Source organism: Lipotes vexillifer, unplaced genomic scaffold (genome assembly GCF_000442215.2).
Source record: "Lipotes vexillifer unplaced genomic scaffold, Lipotes_vexillifer_v1.1 scaffold567, whole genome shotgun sequence".
In the NCBI taxonomy this organism is placed as follows: Eukaryota; Metazoa; Chordata; class Mammalia; order Artiodactyla; family Lipotidae; genus Lipotes; species Lipotes vexillifer.
Genome location: NW_006776652.1, coordinates 1070557 through 1092752, shown reverse-complemented (window position 1 = coordinate 1092752; position 22196 = coordinate 1070557). Strand labels below are relative to the sequence as shown.

The 22196-nt window shown below is 47.8% G+C and overlaps 1 protein-coding gene across 3 annotated transcripts in view; it reads left to right on the top strand.

The window, feature by feature from the left end:
* Nucleotides 1–22196, top strand: part of GFRA2 (GDNF family receptor alpha 2) — a 105483-nt gene that overhangs the window by 30949 nt on the left and 52338 nt on the right. For all 3 annotated transcript variants that reach the window (XM_007450548.1, XM_007450550.1, XM_007450549.1), the window contains one exon: nt 16164–16518. In XM_007450548.1, the coding sequence (XP_007450610.1) occupies nt 16164–16518 (355 nt within the window). The remainder of the gene's footprint in view (nt 1–16163; nt 16519–22196) is intronic.

Here is a 22196-nt window from a genome sequence, read left to right as displayed (position 1 = left end):
CTATTTTTAATTTTTTGAGAAACCTCCATACTATTTTCCACAGTGGCTGCACCAATTTACATTCCCACCGACAGCAGGGACCACATTCTTAAACAAACATTTATTGCACATGTGCTATGGGCTGGAAACCGCTTGTGGCATTTGTGTCCACATTATCCCGTGTAATCTTTAGTGCAGTCCTGTGTGTAGGCAGGATGGGTGTTGTATCTTCATTTTGCAGGTGAGTAAAATGAGGCTGAAAGAGGTTGCGTTACCTGTGCACGCTTGCTCTGCTAGTCAGTGGCCCAGCCGGGTCCTCTAACTCCCTAGACATGGCTGGGAGTCCCTGCTCTTAAGCACCAGCACAGCCCCAAGCAGGATGGGCAGGGATGCTCGTGAAGCCTGCAGGGTAAGCCTCAGGCCAAAGGGAAAGTTTCCGTTTGTTAACTTGATTATAGTCTCATGTTCACACCGGAATGTAAGCTCTAGAAAGAGAGGAGTTTTGTCAGTTTCGTTCATTTCTCCAGCAGTGTTCCACATGTAGTGGGTGCTCAGTAATTGACTGTTGTAAAAGTTAATGAATCTTGAGGGAGAGCTGGTCATGGGTGGCCCCATAGGGCAAGAAGCATGGAGGTAATGGTCAGGGTGGCTGCAACCCAGCAGGGAAGATGGGGCCCCCACGTGGAATCTCTTCTCCTTGCCCCTCCCTCTTCCTCCTCACCCTTCCCGCCTTCCATCCAGCCCTGTTTAGAGTTTGTTTAGTCTACATCTCATTGTTGAGTGCCTCTCTGCTCACCCTTGTGCCCCTAAATATCTGGACTCAGTTGACTGTCCTCCTTTTTGAAACTCTTGTCTTGGTTTCCATGACACCAACATCTCCAGATTGTCCATCACCTCATGGTCCGCTCCTCCCCAATCTCCACTAAATGATGGCACCTGGAGCTCTGTCCTGACCCACTTCCTCTTCATTTTCATCCTCAACCTCAGCTACCTCATGTAGTTATGTGGCTTTAAATAGCCTCCAATGTCAGTCATGCGCAGTTTTATCACTAGCTCAGACCTCTTTTCTGAACTCCAGACTCATTTATCCTCTTGCCTTTCAACATGTCCGTGTGGACATCTCACAGGCATCTCAAACTTCAGTTGAAAACATTCTGTTCTGCCCCTCCTTCTTCTCTCTAAGTTTTTCCTGTTTCATAAAACGATTCCACCATCCACTGGGTGCTCAGGCCAAAAACCTAGGCATTTTCTGTGATTTCCCTCCTTCTTCCCATTCAGTATCCAGCCCATCCTGTTGGCTTTATCTCTAAATTATATGCAGAATACGCTTGTTTTTTGACATCTTTGCAGTCACCATTCTCCCCAAGCCTCCTACGGCAACAGCCTGTAACTGGTCTCCTTTTTAGCCCCCTCCCCTTCATGGGAGCTCGGTCTTCCATCTGTCAGCCAAAGTACATGAGGTCGGGTGACTCCCATCCTTAAAACCCTCTAAGTGCTTTGCATCTTAGAATAAAATCTGAAGTTCTTACCCTGCTCTGCAAGGTCCCACATGATCTCTGCTGACTGTCCCTCTGGCTTCCTCTCCCTCTAACTTTCATTTCGTTTCGGAAACTCCAGCCACTTTCCCTTCCTTTTGCCTATAAACACACCGAGCTCATGTCTGTCTCAGGACCTCTGTACCTGCTCTTCCTTTTGCTTGGGATTCCCTTCCTTGGATTTTTTTTTTGTTGTTGTTGCATGTTTCACTTCTGCCCTTCATTCTTTCTCAGCTTGGATGTCACCTCCTAGGACAGGCCCTCCCTCATCCCGCGTTCTCTTCTGAATTCTGCTTGTTTGATTTTCTTCATAGCGCTTTAAATTGCCTTATTTATTTGTTCATGTGTTTATTACCAGTCTTCCTCTCAATAGAATAAAAGCCCCTGGAGAGCAGGGACTCCGTCTTTTCAGCTCACGGCTGGATTTCTGGGGCATGTGGTCAGCACGTGAAAACAGCTGTTGGCTGACAGCTGTTTGACTGACCGGGATGTGGAGCTGTGCCTTGTGAGCCCTGGTGTGTGTGTGTGTGTTGAGATGTGCACACGCGCTGTTGAGTTTGCAGGGTGGGACAGGGGAGCTCCCTTATTCCCTCCAGCTCGCAGAGTCCTGCAGTGGCGTGTGGGGGGATGGGAGTAGACAGGAGAGTCACAGAACTTCCTAGAAAGCCGTATAGTTCAAAACCTGTCATTTTGGGCTTCGCTGGTGGCGCAGTGGTTAAGAATCCGCCTGCCAATGCAGGGGACACGGGTTCGAGCCCTGGTCCAGGAAGATCCCACGTGCCGTGGAGCAACTAAGCCTGTGTGCCGCAACTACTGAGCCTGTGCTCTAGAGCCCACGTGCCACAACTACTGAGCCCACGTGCCACAACTGCTGAGCCTGTGCTCTGGAGCCCATGAGCCACAACTACTGAGCCCACGTGCCACAACTACTGAAGCCCACGTGCCTAGAGCCCGTGCTCTGCAACAAGACAAGCTACTGCAATGAGAAGCCTGCACACCACAATGAAGAGTAGCCCCCGCTCGCCACAACTAGAGAAAGCCCGTGCGTAGCAATGAAGACCCAACGTAGCCAAAAATAAATAAATAAAATAAATAAATTTATTACAAAAAAACAAAACTTGTCATTTTTCAGGTGAGGAAATGAGACCCAGAGAGGGTCAGTCTTTGTTGGGGGTTTCACACACTTGGGAGAGATAGAGACAGAATTAGGGCCCAGGTTTCTGACTTCCACTTTAGTGGCCAAGCTGCAGAGCATGGCCTAGGGGCCCAGGGTCAGCTTGAGGGTGGACATGGCCAGAAGCAGGATTAGGGACAAGGGACAAGCGTGGCAGTTTCCTGGAAGGCCAGAAGGAAGAGATGAAAAATTCAAGTCCTATTGCTTTGGAAGCCTTGTGGAAAGGTGAGCATCTTATTTTTGCTCCTCCGGGGAAAGGACTGCTTTCTGGTTGGAAGGTCTACCTTGATGGGCCTCTCAGTTCGGGGCGGGCGGTGGGGTAGTGAAGCCCCCAGGGGACCTGCTCTGGTGACAGCATAGGCCCATCAACTCCCTTCTGCTGAGGATGGGCTTGGTCGATTGATTGTGGGCTGGATGGGGTGTGTGCGTGTTGGGGGACCAGGCCAGGGGCACCTCTGCTTCTCCTCTGAGCCTCTGGTTCTCCAGCTTTGGAAGGCACCCTCAGAATCATGGGGAGCTTGTGAAATCCAGATTCCTGGGTGCCAGCCACAGAGCTCTCGACTGGGAGGGTCTGGCTGGGACTGAGCATCTGTGGCTAACAGGCAGTTCGAGCGAGTCACAAATGCACCAAAGTTTAAGAACTTCACGTCTAAATCAGTTACTTCCCTTCAAGGGCATGCACACCATTGCCAGAATGGGAGATGGGCATAGGAATAAATATTTGAATTTGAATAGTAGTGCATTTTAACACGTCTTGGAAAAATTCAGAACTAACATGGATGTTATCATCCAGGACAAATCTAGGTAGGTATTGAAAAATTTAAAAAGTGAGTCTGTTGAGGAAATTTAAACATTTCATTTAATATAAGAATTAAGGGATTTAAAGAAAAAATTAATTAAATATTGGCACAGGTGGTACTGGTAACATGGCCAAAACGATATAGGTGGTACCCAGGTGACTGCGGTTTGGTAAACCTAGCTCTATAAAAGAAAATATTCAAGGATATCATTTTGAAGATTTAAAGACAGATGGTCATTGGCTTGGGGCGGCACCCCAGGAGGGAAGCGGGGAGGTGGGTGAAGCTTGGCTGGGGTGAGGCAGTCCCTCTACAGCTGGCCCCTCCTTGTCCCCAGGGGCTGGAGCTGGGAGGATGAGTCCACAGAGGTTTTGGGAAGTGCCAAGCACGGTTAAATCCCACCTCCCTCTCCTTCGAGCAGTTGTTACCATTTACTCCTTGGCCCATCTGCGCTCTTCTCAGCAGGCCTGGAGAGCGGGCTGGCCCAGGCCTGGGAGGAATTCCTTGCTCCTGAATCCCTCAGAGGTCCTGTGTGGTCTGTGTAGGGATGGGGCAGGGTGGTGTTGGGCCTCCCTGCTGTTTGGATATTTTAGTTCAGGGGCTGCGACCCACACTGGGCTGGTGTTTTCAATCCTGCACATCCTTCTTCCTCCCCAGTGGGGACTCTTGAAAAGGATAATAAAGCCTTCTGGACCCGAGGGAGAGGCGCCTTAGTGGGACAGGCGCCTTAGTGCAGATGCAGAGGCAGTGGATCAGCTGGGAAGAGGCTGCCCCAGGCCTACATGCCCCAGCACGGGCTTCCTCACTTACCGGGGGAGCCAGAGCAGGCCAGTCCTGGGCTTTTCTCCACGCTGGAGCGGGGCCCCATCGTCGGCCCACTGGCCTCTCTACCCACTCCGGAAGGATCAGAAGGGGCATCTTCCTGGTAACTAGGCAATTGCTGTTACTTTCGCCACCCTTTGTGTGTGTGTGTGTGTGTGTGTGTGTGTGTGTGTGTGTGTGTGTGTGTGTGTGTATTTCCTAGGAAATTTACCAAGTTTTGGCCCAGGGGTGTACATTTCCCACCCCCTTAGCAAAAGCTTTCACTATTCAAGCTCCAAATGGAAGCCGCTGAGGCTGTAATTATACCACATTGGCTCGGGAACATACTGAGGGGAGCCGGAAGGTGCACCTGGGAACCTGAGAGCCGCCGTGGGCCTAAATTAGCTGCTGTTCATTGGCGGTTGTCACCCTGCTCCTCTCTGGGGCCCCTCATGTCCTTGCTGTCCTCCACCTCAGCCCCAGGCTGCTTGACTGTTCGCTTCCACCAGCCAGCATCCTGACAGGTGCACTGAATGGGACAGAACACCCTGGCTGGTCCGGGAGAGCCCTCCCATGGAAGTGGTGCCCAGAATAGCCTTCGTGTAGACAGGCGTCCTTGGGGCCTCGCCTGGCCCGGGCAGAGTGGCTTGGCAGCTGCTCAGAGACTTGCCCCCCACCCTGCCCCATGGCTGAAAGCTCTTGCATGGCTCCCCAGCATTGTCTCTCGTGGTCCCTCTTCCAGGCTGCATCTCCAGGCACGCTGGATTGCTGTGGGCTCCTTCCAGCCTCTGACCTTGCTGCTTTTCTCTCTGCCTGGGACCCCCTTTCCACTCTTTTTGCTTCCTCTCCCTCATCATGTAGGTTGCAGGAGAGCTGTTGCTGCTTCTGGGACCCCCTGGTCTGGGCAGGATGCTTTCCCCTTGGCTCCTACAGGCAGTGTCCTGACCTCCCCAGCACATCAGCATCACCTCAGCCTTGGCCCCAGCCACATGTCTGGGGAAGTGCCTGGCACACGGTGGACCCTCAAAGATTTGTTAATTGAATGGGTAGGAAAATGAACCTTGATTCCCTTTCTGCCCTAATTCCCCTTTTATTTTTACAAGAAGGTAGGGAACTTTTCTCTTTCTGCCTTCATAGGGCTGTTGTTGTCTGGGTAGGGTATTGGGGTGATGGTTCAGTCTTCGATGATCGCCCCCCTAGTTTCACTTCTGAACACTTCTGGGCTGGACCCCACATCGATGCTTGACTGCACCTGGTCTTGTACTGACTGATGTTGCTGGCCCTGTGTCATTTTTGGCTTCCTTAATAATATTAGCCAACATTTTTTGAACACTTATTATGAACTAGATACTGTACTAAATACATTTATTTTTTTCACTCATCAAGTACGGATACAGCATTCACTATGTACCAGACACTGGCACCTATGAAATCAGCAGTGAGTACAACTGAAAAATCCCCTGCTTTCATGGAGCTTATATTTGGTAGAAAAATACAAATGACTAAATAAGTGTATACGATGGCAGATGGTGATGTGTAATCTGGGGAAAAGAGATCAGAGTAGGGGGTGAAGGGAGTGACTTGTTATTATGTGTAGGGTGGTCAGGAAGGACTCACAGATAAGGTAACATTGAGCAGAGACCTGAAAGAAGTTGAGGAAGGGAGCTGTGTGGTCATGGGGGTGGGAGAGAGCTTTCCAGGCAGAAATCAGCAAGTGCAAAGGCCCAGAGGTCGGGTCATGATAGGCATGCTCCAGGAAGAGTAAGGAGGCCAGTGTGGCTGGAAGGGAGTAAGTGAATAGGGGGAATGAGTAGGAAGTGAGGTTGTATACGGCAGTGCTGGCTAATGGAAGTATGTTGTAAGTCACATACATGCAATTCTAAAATTTCTTTCCTTTTTTAAAATTTTTATTAGAGTTGATTTACAGTGTTGCGTTAGTTTCAGGTGTACTGCAAAGTGAATCAGTTATACATATACATGTATTCTACTCTTTTATTTTATTTTTTTTGAATTTTAGAATCTTATTTATTTTTTTATACAGCAGGTTCTTATTAGTTATCCATTTTATACATATTAGTGTCTGTGTATCAATCCCAATCTCCCAACTCATCACACCAGCCCCGCTCCCCCGCCACTTTTCCCCCTTTTTTTTTTTTTTTTTTTTTTTCTTGCGTTATGCGGGCCTCTCACTGTCATGGCCTCTCCCATTTGCGGAGCACAGGCTCCGGACGCGCAGGCTCAGTGGCCATGGCTCACGGGCCCAGCCGCTCCGCAGCATGTGGGATCTTCCCGAAACGGGGCACGAACCCGCGTCTCCTGCATCGGCAGGCGGACTCTCAACCACTGCGCCACCAGGGAAGCCCTGTGTCCATATGTTTTTTTCTCTACATCTGTGTCTCTTTTTCTGCCCTGCAAACCGGTTCATCTGTACCATTTTTCTGGGTTCCACATATATACGTTAATGTACGATATTTGTTTTTCCTCTTTCTGAATTACTTCACTCTGTATGACAGTCTCTAGAATCATCCACGTCTCTACAAATGACCCAGTTTTGTTCCTTTTTATGGCTAAGTAATATTCGATTGTATATATATATACCACATCTTCTTTATCCATTCATCTGTCGATGGGCATTTAGGTTGCTTCCATGACCTGGCTATTGTAAATAGTGCTGCAATGAACATTGGGGTGCATGTGTCTTTTTGAATTATGGTTTTCTCTGGGTATATGCCCAGTAGTGGGATTGCTGGGTCATATGGTAATTCTATTTTTAGTTTTTTTAAGGAACCTCCATACTGTTCTCCATAGTGGCTGTATCAATTTACATTCCCACCAACAGTGCAAGAGGGTTCCCTTTTCTCCACACCCTCTCCAGCATTTGTTGTTTGTCGATTTTTCTAATGATGCCCATTCTCACTGGTGTGAGGTGATACCTCAGTTGTAGTTTTGATTTGCATTTCTCTAATAATTAGTGATGTTGAGCAGCTTTTCATGTGCTTCTTGGCCATCTGTATGTCTTCTTTGGAGAAATGTCTATTTAGGTCTTTGGCCCATTTTTGGATTGGGTTGTTTTCTTTTTAATATTGAGCTGCATGAGCTGTTTATATACTTTGGAGATTAATCCTTTGCCCATTGATTCATTTACAAATATTTTCCCCCATTCTGAAGGTTGTCTTTTCGTCTTCTTTGTAGTTTCCTTTGCTTTGCAAAAGCTTTTAAGTTTCATTAGGTCCCATTTGTTTATTTTTGTTTTTATTTCCATTACTCTAGGAGGTGGGTCAAAAAATATCTTGCTGTGATTTATGTCAAAGAGTCTTCTTCCTATGTTTTCCTCGAAGAGTTTTACAGTGTCTGGTCTTACAGTTAGGTCTCTAATCCATTTTGAGTTTATTTTTGTGTATGGTGTTAAGGCATGTTCTAATTTCATTCTTTTACATGTAGCTGTCCAGTTTTCCCAGCACCACTTATTGAAGAGACTGTCTTTTCTCCATTGTATATCCTTGCCTCCTTTGTCATAGATTAGTTGACCATAGGTGCGTGAGTTTATCTCTGGGCTTTCTATCCTGTTTCATTGATCTATATTTCTGTTTTTGTGCCAGTACCATATTGTCTTGGCTTTGTAGTATAGTCTGAAGTCAGGGAGTCTGATTCCTCCAGCTCTGTTTTTTTCCCTCAAGACTGCTTTAGCTATTCAGGGTCTTTTGTGTCTCCATACAAATTTTAAGATTTTTTTGTTCTAGCTCTGTAAAGAATGCCATTGGTAATTTGATAGGGATTGCATTGAATCTGTAGATTGCTTTGGGTAGTATAGTCATTTTCCCAATATTGATTATTCCAATCCAAGAACATGGTACCTCTCTCCATCTGTTTGTATCATCTTTAATTTCTTTCAACAGTGTCTTATAGTTTTCTGCATACACGTCTTTTGTCTCTCTAGGTAGGTTTATTCGTAGGTATTTTTGTTGCAATGGTAAATGGGAGTGTTTCCTTAATTTCTCTTTCAGATTTTTCATCATTAGTATACAGGAATGCAAAAGATTTTTGTGCATTAGTTTTGTATCCTGCAACTTTACCGAATTCACTGATTAGCGCTAGTAGTTTTCTGGTGACATCTTTAGGATTCTCCGTGTATAGTATCATGTCATCTGCAAAGAGTGACAGCTTTACTTCTTCGTTTCTGATTTGGATTCCTTTGATTTATTTTTCTTCTCTGATTGCCATGGCTAGGACTTCCAAAACTATGTTGAATAATAGTGGTGAGAGTGGACATCCTTGTCTTGTTCCTGATCTTAGAGGAAATGCTTTCAGTTTTTTACCATTGAGAATGTTGTTTGCTGTGGGTTTGTCATATATGGCCTTTATTATGTTGAGGTAGGTTCCCTCTATGCCCAGTTTCTGGAGAGTTTTTATCATAAGTAAGTGTTGAATTTTGTCAAAAGCTTTTTTTTTTTTTTTTGCAGTACACGGGCCTCTCAATGTTGTGGCCTCTCCCGTTGCGGAGCACAGGCTCCGGACGCGCAGGCTCAGCGGCCATGGCTCATGGGCCCAGCCGCTCCACAGCATGTGGGATCCTCCCGGACCGGGGCACGAACGCGTGTTCCCTGCATCGGCAGGTGGACTCCCAACCACTGCGCCACCAGGGAAGCCCTGGTGTGTGATCCTTTTAATGTGTTGTTGGATTCTGTTTGTAGTATTTTGTTGAGGATTTTTGCATCTATATTCATCAGTGATATTGGTCTGTAATTTTCTGTTTTTTGTAGTGTCTTTGTCTGATTTTGGTATCAGGGTGGGTGGCCTCACATAGAATGAGTTTGGGAGTGTTCCTTCCTCTGCAATTTTTTGGAAGAGTTTGAGAGGGATGGGTGTTAGCTCTTCTCTAAATGTTTGATAGAATTCACCTGTGAAGCCATCTGGTCCTGGACTTTTGTTTGTTGGAAGATTTTTAATCACAGGTTCAATTTCAATACTTGTGATTGGTCTGTTCATATTTTCTATTTCTTCCTGGTTCAGTCTTGTAAGGTTATACCTTTCTAAGAATTCGTCTGTTTCTTCCAGGTTGTCCATTTTATTGGCATAGAGTTGCTTGTAGTAGTTTCTTAGGATGCTTTATATTTCTGTGGTGTCTGCTGTAACTTCTCCTTTTTCATTTCTAATTTTATTGATTTGAGTCCTCTCCCTCTTTTTCTTGATGAGTTTGGCTAATGGTTTATCAATTTTGTTTATCTTCTCAAAGAACCAGCTTTTAGTTTTATTGATCTTTGCTATTGTTTTCTATTTCATTTATTTCTGCTCTGATCTTTACGATTTCTTTCCTTGTACCAACTTTGGGTTTTGTTTGTTCTTCTTTCTCTAGTTCCTTTAGGTATAAGTTTTGATTGTTTATTTGAGATTTTTCTTGTTTCTTGATGTAGGCTTGTATTGCTATAGACGTCCCTCTTAGAACCACTTTTGCTGCATCCCATAGGTTTTGGATCATTGTGTTTTCATTGTAATTGGTCTCAAGGTATGTTTTGAGTTCATCTTTGATTTCTTCAGTGATCTCTTGGTTATTTAGTAACGTGTTGTTTAACCTCCATGTGTTTGTGTTTTTTACGTTTTTTTCCCTGTAATTGATTTCTAATCTCATAGCGTTGTGGTCAGAAAAGATGCTTGATATGATTTCAGCTTTCTTAAATTTACTGAGGCTTGATTTGTGACCCAAGATGTGATCTACCCTGGAGAATGTTCCGTGTGCACTTGAGAAGAAAGTGTAATCTGCTGTTTTTGGATGGAATGTTTTATAAATATCAATTAAATCTATCTGGTCTGTGGTGTCATTTAAAGCTTGTGTTTCCTTACTAATTTTCTGTTTGGATGATCTGTCCATTGGTGTAAGTGAGGTGTTAAAGTCCCCCACTATTATTGTGTTACTGTTGATTTCCTCTTTTATAGCTTTTAGCTGTTGCCTTATGTATTGAGGTACTCCTATGTTGGGTGCATATATACTTATAATTGTTATATCTTCTTCTTGGATTGATCCCTTCCTCATTATGTAATGTCCTTCCTTGTCTCTGGTAACATTCTTTATTTTAAACATTTAACATTCTTTATTCTCTATTTTATCTGATATGAGTATTGCTACTCCAGCTTTCTTTTGATTTCCATTTGCATGGAATATCTTTTTCTAGCCCCTCACTTTCAGTCTGTATGTCTCCCTAGGTCTGAAGTGGGCCTCTTGTAGACAGCATATATATGGGTCTTGTTTCTGTATCCATTCAGCGAGCCTGTGTCTTTTGGTTGGAGCATTTAATCCATTAACGTTTAAGGTAATTATCGATACGTATGTTCCTATTACCATTTTCTGAATTGTTTTGGGTTTGTTTTTGTAAGTCCTTTTCTTCTCTTGTGTTTCCCACTTAGAGAAGTTCCTTTAGCATTTGTTGAAGAGCTGGTTTGGTGGTGCTGAATTCTCTTAGCTTTTGCTTGTCTGTAAAGCTTTTGATTTCTCCATTGAATCTGAATGAGATCCTTGCCGGATAGAGTAATCTTGGTTGTAGGTTCTTCCCTTTCATCACTTTAAATATATCATGCCACTCCTTTCTGGCTTTTAGAGTGTCTACTGAGAAATCAGCTGTTAACCTTATGCGAGTTCCCTTGTATGTTGTCATTTTTCCCTTGTTGCTTTCAATAATTTTTCTTTATCTTTAAGTTTTGTCAGTTTGATTACCATGTGTCTCAGCGTGTTTCTCCTTGGGTTTATCCTGTATGGGACTCTCTGTGCTTCCTGGACTTGGGTGGCTATTTCCTTTCCCATGTTAAGGAAGTTTTCGACTGTAATCTCTTCAAATATTTTCTCAGGTCCTTTCTCTCTCTCTTCTCCTTCTGGGACCCCTATAATGCGAATGTTGTTGTGTTTAATGTTGTCCCAGAGGTCGCTTAGGCTGTCTTCATTTCTTTTCATTCTTTTTTTTTTATTCTGTTCTGTGGCAATGAATTCCACCATTCTGTCTTCCAGGTCACTTATCCATTCTTCTGCCTCAGTTATTCTTTTATTGATTCCTTCTAGTGTATTTTTCATTTCAGTTATTGTATTGTTCATCTCTGTTTGTTTGTTCTTTAATTCTTCTAGATCTTTGTTAAACATTTCTTGCACCTTCTCGATCTTTGCCTCCATTCTTTTTCTGAGGTCCTGGATCATCTTCACTACCATTATTCTGAATTCTTTTTCTGGAAGGTTGCCTATCTCCGCTTCATTTAGTTGTTTTTCTGGGGTTTTATCTTGTTCCTTCATCTGGTACATAGACCTCTGCCTTTTCATCTTGTCTATCTTTCTGTGAATGTGATTTTTCTTCCACAGGCTGCAGGATTGTAGTTCTTCTTGCTTCTGCTGTCTGCCCTCTGGTGGATGAGGCTATCTAAGAGGCTTGTGCAAGTTTCCTGATGGGAGGGACTGGTGGTGGGTAGAGCTAGGTGTTGCTCTGGTGGGCAGAGCTCAGTAAAACTTTAATCTGCTTGTCTGCTGATGGTTGGGGCTGGGTTCCCTCCCTGTTGGTTGTTTGGCCTGAGGCAACCCAACACTGGAGCCTACCCGGCTCTTTGGTGGGGCTAATGGCGGACTCTGGGAGAGTTCCCGCCAAGGAGTACTTCCGAGACTTTCTGCTGCCAGTGTCCTTGTCCTCATGATGAGACACAGCCATGGCCCACCTCTGCAGGAGACCCTCCAACACTAGCAGGTAGGTCTGGTTCAATCTCCTATGGGGTCACTGCTCCTTCCCCTGGGTCCCAGTGCGCACAGTACTTTGTGTGTGCCCTCCAAGAGTGGAGTCTCTGTTTCCCCCAGTCCTATCAAAGTCCTGCAATCAAATCCCGCTAGCCTTCAGAGTCTGATTTTCTAGGAATTCCTCCTCCTATTGCCAGACCCCCAGGTTGGGAAGCCTGACATGGCTCAGAACCTTCACTCCAGTGGGTGGACTTCTGTGGTATAAGTGTTCTCCAGTTTGTGAGTCACCCACCCAGCAGATATGGGATTTGATTTTATTGTGATTGCGCCCCTCCTATCATCTCACTGTGGCTTCTCCTTTGTCTTTGGATGTGGGGTATCTTTTCTGGTGAGTTCCAGTGTCTTCCTGTCAATGATTGTTCAGCAGTTAGTTGTGATTCCGGTGCTCTCGCAGGAGGGAGTGAGCGCACGTCCTTCTACTCCGCCATCTTGAACCGATCTCATACTCTTTTTTAGATTCTTGTCCCATATTGATCATTAGAGACTACTGAGCAGAGTTCCCTGTGCTACACAGTAGGTCCTTATTAGTTTTCTATTTTATATATAGTAGTGTGTATAAGTCAATACCAGTCTCTCAATTTATCCCCCCCAGCAATTCTAAAATTTCTGATAGGTGTGTTAAAAAGAAGCAAGTTAAATTAATAATACTTTTGTTTAACACAATATATCCAAAATATTATCACTTCAACATGTAATCAGGTAAAACATTGTTTGAAATGAAATGCTTTACATTATTATTTTTTCTTATTAAGATTTCAAAATCTGGTGTGCACATCTCTTTTCGGTCTAGCTCCATTTCGAGTTCAATGGCCACATGAGGTAATGGCTGCCATATTGGGCAGCACACATATAGAGCCTTGTGGACCCTGCCAAGGCCTCTGAATGAGATGGGGAAGCCACTGGAAGCTTTGGGGCCCAGGAGCATTATCTCTGCCTTAGGTTCTAGAAGGTTCGCTCCAACTGTGATGAGAGAACATTGCTGTGGGGTGGGAGGCAAAAGGACAGAGCAGGGAGACTGGGAAGGAGACCTTTACCAGTACACAGTGACAATGGTTTGGACCGAGGTGGGGGCGGTGGTGGTGGTGGTGAGAGTGGCTGGATTCTGGGTGTGTTCTCCCAGGTCTTTCTGCTGTGGATAAGAGAGCAGTCAAGGGAGGGCCAAGATTTTTGGCCTGAGCTACTGGAGGGCTGGAGTTGTTTTCAGAGGGATGAGGAAGACCCGGGGTGGGGGGCAGCCTTGGGGGAACTTGGGGTGTGGTTTGAGACACGGGTGATAGCCTTTCGGGTAGAGTTGGTGGGCAGGCAGCTGGACATATGAGTCTGGGTTTCAGAGTGGAGTTCCCTGCCCTGGCTGGGGTTATAACTTTGGAAGTCGACAGCGTATTGATGGTGTGTAAGGCCATGCATGAGTGGAGGGCCCTGTGGAGTGGGTGCATATTAGAGGAAAGGGGGCTGAGCCCTGGTGGAGAAGATGGAACCAGCGAAGCAGGCCTGGAGGGAGAGCACAGGGAGGCAGCAGGAAGGCCGTGAGAAAAGGGAGGCTGAGGGAGCCACCAGTTGTGTCCAGTGTGCCGATGGCAGGGGAGGAGGAACCCCCAGGCTCTCTGATCACTGCCAAGGAAGGAGGCAAATGCCAGGCTGCCGTGGGTCCAGGAGAGAACGGGAGGGGAGAAAGTGACTTCTGGTATAGATGACTCGTTTGAGGGGTTTTGCTTTAAAGAGGAGCAGAAAGATAGGGTGGTAGCTTAGCAGTGGGCGTGTGGTCACAAGAAGTTCTTTTTTTCCCTTAAAGATGGGCAATGTAATAGCAGATGGGGATGATCTAGTAGACGAGGGAGAGAGAGGGAAAAATGAGCTCATTCATGCTCACAGCAGCGCTGTGAAGTAGGTACTATTTTCCAGATGGGGAGACTGAGGCGAAGGATGGTCCAGCCACTTGCCCAAGGCCACACAGCTGATAAGCAGCAGGATGAGTAATCGATACAGATGCCTCAGTTTTAGGATGCCCAGTCTTAATCATTCCACTGTTCTGCCTCTTCGTTTCCTAGCTAGATTTGTGAGGTCTTTGAGAAGGGGCTCCTCTTAACATGTACGGGTCCAGCCCAGCACCTGGCAGGGAGAGGGCTGTGCAGAGGTGGGACTTCATAGATCATTAATGAACACGTGATCGGAACACTGGGACCTGTGCTGGAAGTGCCATGGGAGGGTAGATGTGGCCACACTCTAGTCTTTCCCACCCTCTGTGGGGCAGGGCCTCACCTGGATAGGGTAGTGCTCAAGAAATACTGAAAAGCATTTGTTGGGTGGATGAGGAATGAATGAAAGACCATGGCTCATCCATCCTAGAACCGAAGCCGGTGGCTCTCCCTGGTATACCACAGTGCTGGCCAGATCTGGGCTCCTGCTCTGGTTTGCTGCCAGTGTGCTAGAAGATCTCCCATCCAGCTCTCACCAGAATGTCATAGGGTGGTGGGTGAGGGGTCTGTACAGACTGAATTCCTGCCTCCCTACTCTGTCTGTCATCAGGATGGACAAGAGGTACTCTGCAGGTAGGAGTAGGCTGGTGGCTGGGGGGGTCCCTGTGTCATGTGTTCGCCTCAGAACAGCTGAGACTTGCGGGGTGGGGCAGACACCACAGAAGGAACCTGACAGTTCCCGGGATCACCGAGGTGTTTTGCTCCACAGGCAGTGGCATGAAGCTCAAAGCCACGGCTCTGATGCCAAGGTCCCAGCCTCCAGCTCATCTGCGCTTTGCTTGATTAAGGGCTCAGCCCTGCTGGAGCCTGAGGCTGGCCTTCAGCCTCCTCCTCACACTGCCGGGCTCCCAGCCCAGTGCTTGCTTTCAGTGGTCTCGGCTGCACTAAGTGTCTGCAGTAGCAGTCCCACCCCATGGGGCCTTTTGCAATGTGTGGGGACAGTTTCAGTGGTCACAGTGGTGGGGGTGAGGATGGTGGCTGTGGTGCTATTGGTACCCTGGCTGCTGAAGATCCCATAGTGGGAACTTCCTAAGGGCCAGCAGTGCTCCCTGACCAGAAGCCCTGCTCACATGTGCGACCTTGGGTGCCCAGGGACCCGGGGACCCATCTTGCATCAATGGCCACCCAGTTGTGTGCTCTTGAGCCAGTCCCTTTGTTTCCCCATTTCCCACTTTTGTGAACAGGGCCACGAATGCCTAGTTGCTTGCTTTTTCATCTTGTCATAATTTTTGTTTTTAAATCAGAGTATAGTTGATTCACAATATTGTGTTAGTTTCAGGTGTACAGCAAAGTGATTCAGTTATATACATATACATATTTTTTCAGATTATTTTCCATTATAGGTCATTACAAGATACTGAATATAGTTCCCTGTGCTATATAGTAATCCTTGTTGCTTATCTATTTTATGTATAGTAGTTTGTGTCTGTTAATCCCGTACCCCTAATTTATCCCTCCCCCTCCCCTTTTTCCCTCTGGTCTTGTTTGTCTTCTGTGTCTGTGAGTCTGTTTCTGTTTTGTGTACAGATTCATTTGTATTATTTTTTAGATTCCACATATAAGTGATATCATATAATATATGTCTTCCTCTGACTTTCTTCACTTAGTATGATGATCTGTAGTTCCATCCATGTTGCTGCAAATGGCATTCTTTCATTATTTTTTTATGGCTGAGTAGTATTCCATTGTATGTATACATCACATCTTCTTTATCCATTCATCTGTTGATGGACACTTAGGTTGTTTCCATGTCTTGGCTATTGTAAATAGCGCTGCTATGAACATTAGGGTGCATGTATCTTTTCAAATTAGAGTTTTCGTCTTCTCTGGTTATATGCCCAGGAGTGGGATAGTTGGATCATTTGGTAGCTCTATTTTTAGCTTTTTAAAGGAATCTTCATACTGTTTTTGAAATAAGTTTTAAATAAAACTTTGGTTTAATAGTTGTCATCCTAAAAGCGCACCATACGTACAGCTTGCTCAGTGGACCCGCATATTAACTCACTTGATCTTCATCACAGCCTTAGGCGGGAGGGCTGCTAAGTGATCCCCATCTCACAGATGAGCAAGCCGAGTCCGAGAGCACAGTGACCCTGGGGGGTGTCCCCAGCATGGGCTGACTGCCCGCTTCCTTCCCTCCAGGGACAGGGGCAGACCCGGCAGTCAGCGCCAAGAGCAACCAGTGCCTGGATGCCGCCAAAGCCTGCAACCTGAATGACAACTGCAAGAAGCTGCGCTCCTCCTACATCTCTATCTGCAACCGCGAGATCTCGCCCACTGAGCGCTGCAACCGCCGCAAGTGCCACAAGGCCCTGCGCCAGTTCTTTGACCGCGTGCCCGGCGAGTATACCTACCGCATGCTCTTCTGCTCCTGCCAGGACCAGGCTTGTGCCGAGCGCCGCCGCCAGACCATCCTGCCCAGCTGCTCCTACGAGGACAAGGAGAAGCCCAACTGCCTGGACCTCCGCAGCCTGTGCCGGACGGACCACCTCTGCAGGTAGGGGCCGCCGCAGCTCCGAGGGGAGTCGGCTGGGTGCTCTGCCTGCTCGACATTCCCGAGTTTGCTGGGTTAGTATCTTGAGCCCAGAAGAGAGGGTGACTCAGACATGTGCAAAACGAATTGTCATTCACTCATTCATTCGTCCTTCCCTTCCTTCCTTCATCCATTCATCCATCCATCCATCCATCCATCCATTCATCCATTCATTCATCCATCCATTCATCCATCCATCCATCCATCCATCCATCCATCCATTCATCCATTCATTCATCCATCCATTCATCCATCCATCCATCCATCCATCCATCCATCCATCCACCCACCCATCCATCCATCCATCCATCCATCCATCCATCCATCTATTCATCCGTTCATTCATCTGTCCATTCATTTATTCAGCACAGGTTTATCATTTGCCTGCTGTGTGCCCAGCTTCAGGCTAAGCACCATGGGGGAAACCAAGATGAGCCACCCTAGGAGCTCCTAATTTAACATCATAGACCCTAGAGCCTGGAGTAAGAAGGGACCTTCAGTGACTTTAGGTCCACTTCTAAAGGAAGCCCACCCATTATCCCAGTGAGGTCCTGTGGCCGTCATGGAAGGGCTCTTGCACATCCCAGAGGCAGCTCCTTCCACACTGACAGCTGGGCTTGTCTAGTGTTGGGTGGAGCATGGGGACTCTGACGGTCCTGGGTTTGAATTCTGACTTTTCCACTTACTAGCTGTCTGATCTGGAGCAGGTTTTTTAAATGTCCTGAGTGTCCATCCCTTCACCCATGAAATAGGAATAAAAATCCCCAAGGCACAGCATTATTGTGAGGATTAGATGACATGTGTGTTAAAGCTTAGCACAGAGTTTGGCATAAAGTAATTGCTTAATAAGTGTCTAATTATTTGGAAGGTTTGTTTTGTTACAGTGAGTTGAAATTTGCCTCTGTGATTCTTCCGTTTTTCTTGTTTGTTATTAACCATTTATTGAACCTCTCTTGCATCCAGTGCATGGTTCTAAGGCTTAGGCATGCAGAGGTGAACACGATGCTCTCCAAGGAGCACCCAGAAGGGAGACAGACAGTGGGAGCAGGGATCCCAATGCAGTGGGCTGAGGGCTGTGGGCTCCCAGAGGAGGGTGCACAGGAGAAGGGCATCTGCCTCAGCCTGGGGCTCCAGAGGATGGGGCCTTGAGCTGAACCTTGGAACATGAGAAGGAGAAACCCAGGGAATGAGTCTGGCATGCAAATAAAAGGAACATGTAATGGGGCCACATGTTGTTGGTGGGCAGCTGTTAGATGGATGTATGGATGAGGGAGAAACATCTTTTGCACAGAATTATTTGTTGTGTTATTTGTATGTGGGGAAAGAATATGCAAAGGCTGGAGGGTAGGAGAGAGCCTGTGGTTATGGGCACCTGCAGGTGGTGGGTGCACGTGGAGTGTGGGCCACGGGGTGGGAAGGCCAGAGGTGAGGCTGCTAGGGAGACAGGGATTGCTTACTGTACCCCAGACACTGGTCTATTATATGGTTTATCTCATTAATCCTTGCAACAAGGCTACGAGGTAGGTACTGTTATCGTCTTTCTCTGTCAAATGATCAGGGTCGTAGAAAGTAACTTGCCCAAGGTCACACAGCTCATGCATTTGAGAGCTGGATCCGATCTCCAGTGCTTTCCTCCCAGTGTAGCACACTGGCCTGGACTAAGATAGTGGCTGTGGGCATGGGGAGAAGTGTATCAGTTCAGAGATGATTGGTAAGTAGACTTGACAGGACTGGGGACTGGTTGAAAGTTCCCTGGAGGGAGAGGCATTTCTGTTTTGTTTACGCCACACCTGGTCCTGCACATAGAGCCTGACACATGGCGAGTGCTCCATGAACATTACTTGAATGAATACATGAATGGTGGCCACCATGTTTACTGGGTGAATAATTCTGGGGCGATGGATCATTCAGCAATGGGGGTGCGCAGCATCTGAGATGGCGGTGGGGGGGACCATTGCCGCCCCCGTTGCAATGTCTGGGGCATTTGGACCTGTGGGCCTGGAGCTCAGTAAAGAGGTTGGAGTGGAGAAATGGGGTTGGGGGTTGTGGCAGGGACTGGAGGATGGGGCTGCAGAGGGAAGGGAGCTCAGGGCCTGTGTGGCTGAAGAGGAGGCACTACCTTGGTTTGGAAAATGAGCTGGAGTTCGGAGAAGGGCTGATCCCTGCGGGGCTGGGAAAGCCTGAAGAAAGTGGGCTTTTCTCTTTTGCTTACTTAAAGAAACATACCTTATCATTTACAAAAACAATGGGAGCGATTTCAAATAAAATATGCGCACTACAAGAGGATGGTTAAAAGTAGGAACAGAGAGACTTCCCTGGTGGCACTGTGGTTAAGAATCTGCCTGGGGCTTCCCTGGTGGCGCAGTGGTTGAGAGTCCGCCTGCCGATGCAGGGGACACGGGTTCGTGCCCCGGTCCGGGAAGATCCCACGTGCTGCGGAGAGACTAGGCCCGTGAGCCATGGCCGCTGAGCCTGCGCATCCGGAGCCTGTGCTCCGCAATGGGAGAGGCCACAACAGTGAGAGGCCTGTGTACCTCAAAAAAAAAAAAAAAAAAAAAAAAAAAACCCGCCTGCCTGGGACACGGGTTCAAGCCCTGGTCCGGGAAGATCCCACATGCCGTGGAGCAGCTAAGCCCATGTGCCACAACTACTGAGCCCACGTGCTGCAACTACTGAGCCCGCGAGCTGCAACTATTGAAGCCTGCTCGCCTAGAGCCTGTGCTCCGCGACAAAGATAAGCCACTGCAATGAGAAGGCCACGCACCGCAACGAAGAGTGGCCCCCACTCGCCGCAACTAGAGAAAGCCTGAATGCAGCAGTGAAGATCCAACACAGCCAAAAGAAAAAGGCAAAAAAAAAATTAGAAACTGAGGGCCCACAAAAGGAAGTCAGGAGTCTGGTGGGCTGGGGCTCAGCTTCCCGAGAGCTGAGAGAAAGCCAAGACTGGATGGGCCATGTCACTCTCCAAACGTGACGGAAGGAGCCTATTAATACTTGGATGGAAATGCATTTCTCCTTGTCCTAAATGCTAAACTGACCTGGTCAGGCTGCACAACAAACGGTGTATGTGGGGTGACAGGATGGACGAGGGACTGGAGGGGCTGGAGGGCCAGCCTGAGTCCAGGCTCAGTGACCACAAGCCAGGGTGTCAGGACCAAGGCCAGGTGCACCACTGCCCGGCTTCAAACCTCTGGTGGATGTCTCTGCAGGGGTCCTGAGCAGAGCAGCCTTGTGAACACCCTTTATTGGTGGTGTTTTAAGGGAGGACAACATGTGCACCTCCTAAGGAGATTGGAGAGCGTGGAGCAGGGTGGTTATTGTGGCCTGTAGAACATCTGTGTCTGTTCAAAGAGCCAGAGGGGTTTTTGTTTGTTTGGAGATGGGGGGAGTTAGGAACAGGAGAGCTGGGGCAGAAGCTTCACGTGGTAGAACCAGAGAGGGTGTTTAAACAAAACCAAGTATTGGGAGGGTCAAGAATGAGACGTCCCAGGACCTAAGGGCTGACAGTTTTCTGAGAGGCACTGAGCCAAGCCTGTGAGTGCCATGCATCCTGATGTAAATTTAGACAACAGTGGGACTTCCCTGGCGGTCCAGTAGTTAAGACTTCACCTTCTAATGCAGGGGGTGCGGGTTTGATCCCTGGTTGGGGAGCTAAGATCCCACGTGCCTCACGGCTAAAAAAACCAAAACATAAAACAGAAGCAATATTGTAACAAATTCAATAAAGTCTTTAAAATTGGTCCACACCAAAAAAAAATCTTAAAAAATAATAACAGCAACCATGGGACTCAAGGACAGTGCTGTGTCTGAATTATTGAGTTGGGTCTCACGTAGGAAGTTCCAGGTGATCCTGGATGTGGCCGGCTGAGCTCCTGGTCTAGAACCAGGGCGTTCCTCTAATGCATCTCCCCCAACTCCCATCCCACACAGCTCCCATCCCCATGCAGATTTAAAGTATGGTCCTGCAAGTGGGAAGACGAGGGGTGAGGGCAGAACCCGAGTGTAGGGTGAGTCTGGCAGGACCTGGGGGTTTGTTACAGTGTGGCCAAGTGTCCTTGGGAAGCTCTGCCTGTGATGCACAGTGGGAGGTGGGTGGAGGTGTTTGCCACGGTAACCCCGCAGCTGCAAGAGCTGCCTTCTGTGTTCACCCTGCCCCTGGTCTTCCGCGTGATCCTGGATGGACCATTTCATTCTGTGTGCCCGGGCTGCTTCTTCACTGATCAAACAAGGATGCTCCCCATTTTCCAAGGACCCTTCCCAGTCTTTCGACCTGAGTCTATCACAAGCACCTTTCCCATCTGCCTTCTTCCCCTGCGCCTCCACTTGAGATCATATTCCTAGAGAGGTGAGCCCTTGCTACAAGAGGAAATGACCAGAGATCCCTCGTCAGGGTAGATGATGTGGAAGGGCAGCTTTGAAGGAGAGGAGCCGACTTCCTTCCATGCTCTTGCGGGCTTGACTTACTGACGCCTGGACCCTGTCTCTGTGGTCCATGGAGGAGCCCGGGAGGTGATGGGTGGCTGGGGAGGGGGCCTCTGGAGAACAGGTAGTTCTCCATTACGCCCAGGAAGGGGCGCTCTCCCTTCCCTCCTGGCCTTGGTTTCCTCCAGGTTTCTGCCTACCAGGGTAGCCACCACAGGTGGAAATCTTGACTGTGAAAATGGGACAACCCAGTGCCATGGTGTTTGGAGCAGGAACGGGGGACACCCCCCTCGCAAGTCTTCCTGTCCTGGATACTTTAGTGGATGGAGCTGGCCTTGATGGGGGTCACGGGAGAGCCTCTCTGGGCTGACTCTTTGGGAATCAGGCCCTTATCTGCAGGCATCTCCTAGAACACGCTCCACGCTCCAGGGCTATAGTGCCCAGTTTGCACGTCACTGGGCCTGCCTGGCCCCCCTTGCCCTCCAGCTTGGGGAGTTGGCCCGGCTATGCCCAGGCTTCTCCCCGAATGAATCTTGGCCCAGGACTCCTTGGGTGACTGCTCTTCCAGACCCCTGCCACACGGCACTACATTAAAGCAAGCCCACTGACGTGCTGTGCAGCGCACCCAGCGGCAGGCCTTGTATGGCCCCATGTGATATTTAACAGACTCTGCTGTGCTGTCTTACGAATGCTACTAAGCACAAAGCAGAGGGGTTTGAAGGAGCTTTGGTTAAACAAGGGTATTTTGTTTTGGGGCTCGGGGGTATTGGGAGCATTTCCTAACCCTCCTCCTGCTCTTTGGACCAGGGTCGGTTTGGGGTCAGTGACCAAGGCAGGGAACCTCTGAGAGTGGAAGCCTCCTGCTCAAGCCGTGGGTGCGACTCTTCTTGGAGTTGCACTCTGGGAGCCCATGCCCTACCTTCTGCCTTTGTCTGGTTCACATCCCACTGGCCTTTAGGGCTGTGGATTTAGGACCAGGAGAAGCGTTTCCTTTAAAAGCCTTCTGATATGGAGTCTGGAAAGCCTGGACAATCTCTTGGAATGATTCTATGGATTTTGGTTAATTTCTCGCACCCCAGCCCCCCAGTGGGCCATGACCTACTTCTTTTTTAAACGTAATCTTTTGGTTTATACTTTCTCAGCTTCCACTCATTACAAGGATGGTCCAGATTGTGTGTGTGTGTGTGTGTGTGTGTGTGTGTGTGTGTGTGTGTGTGTGT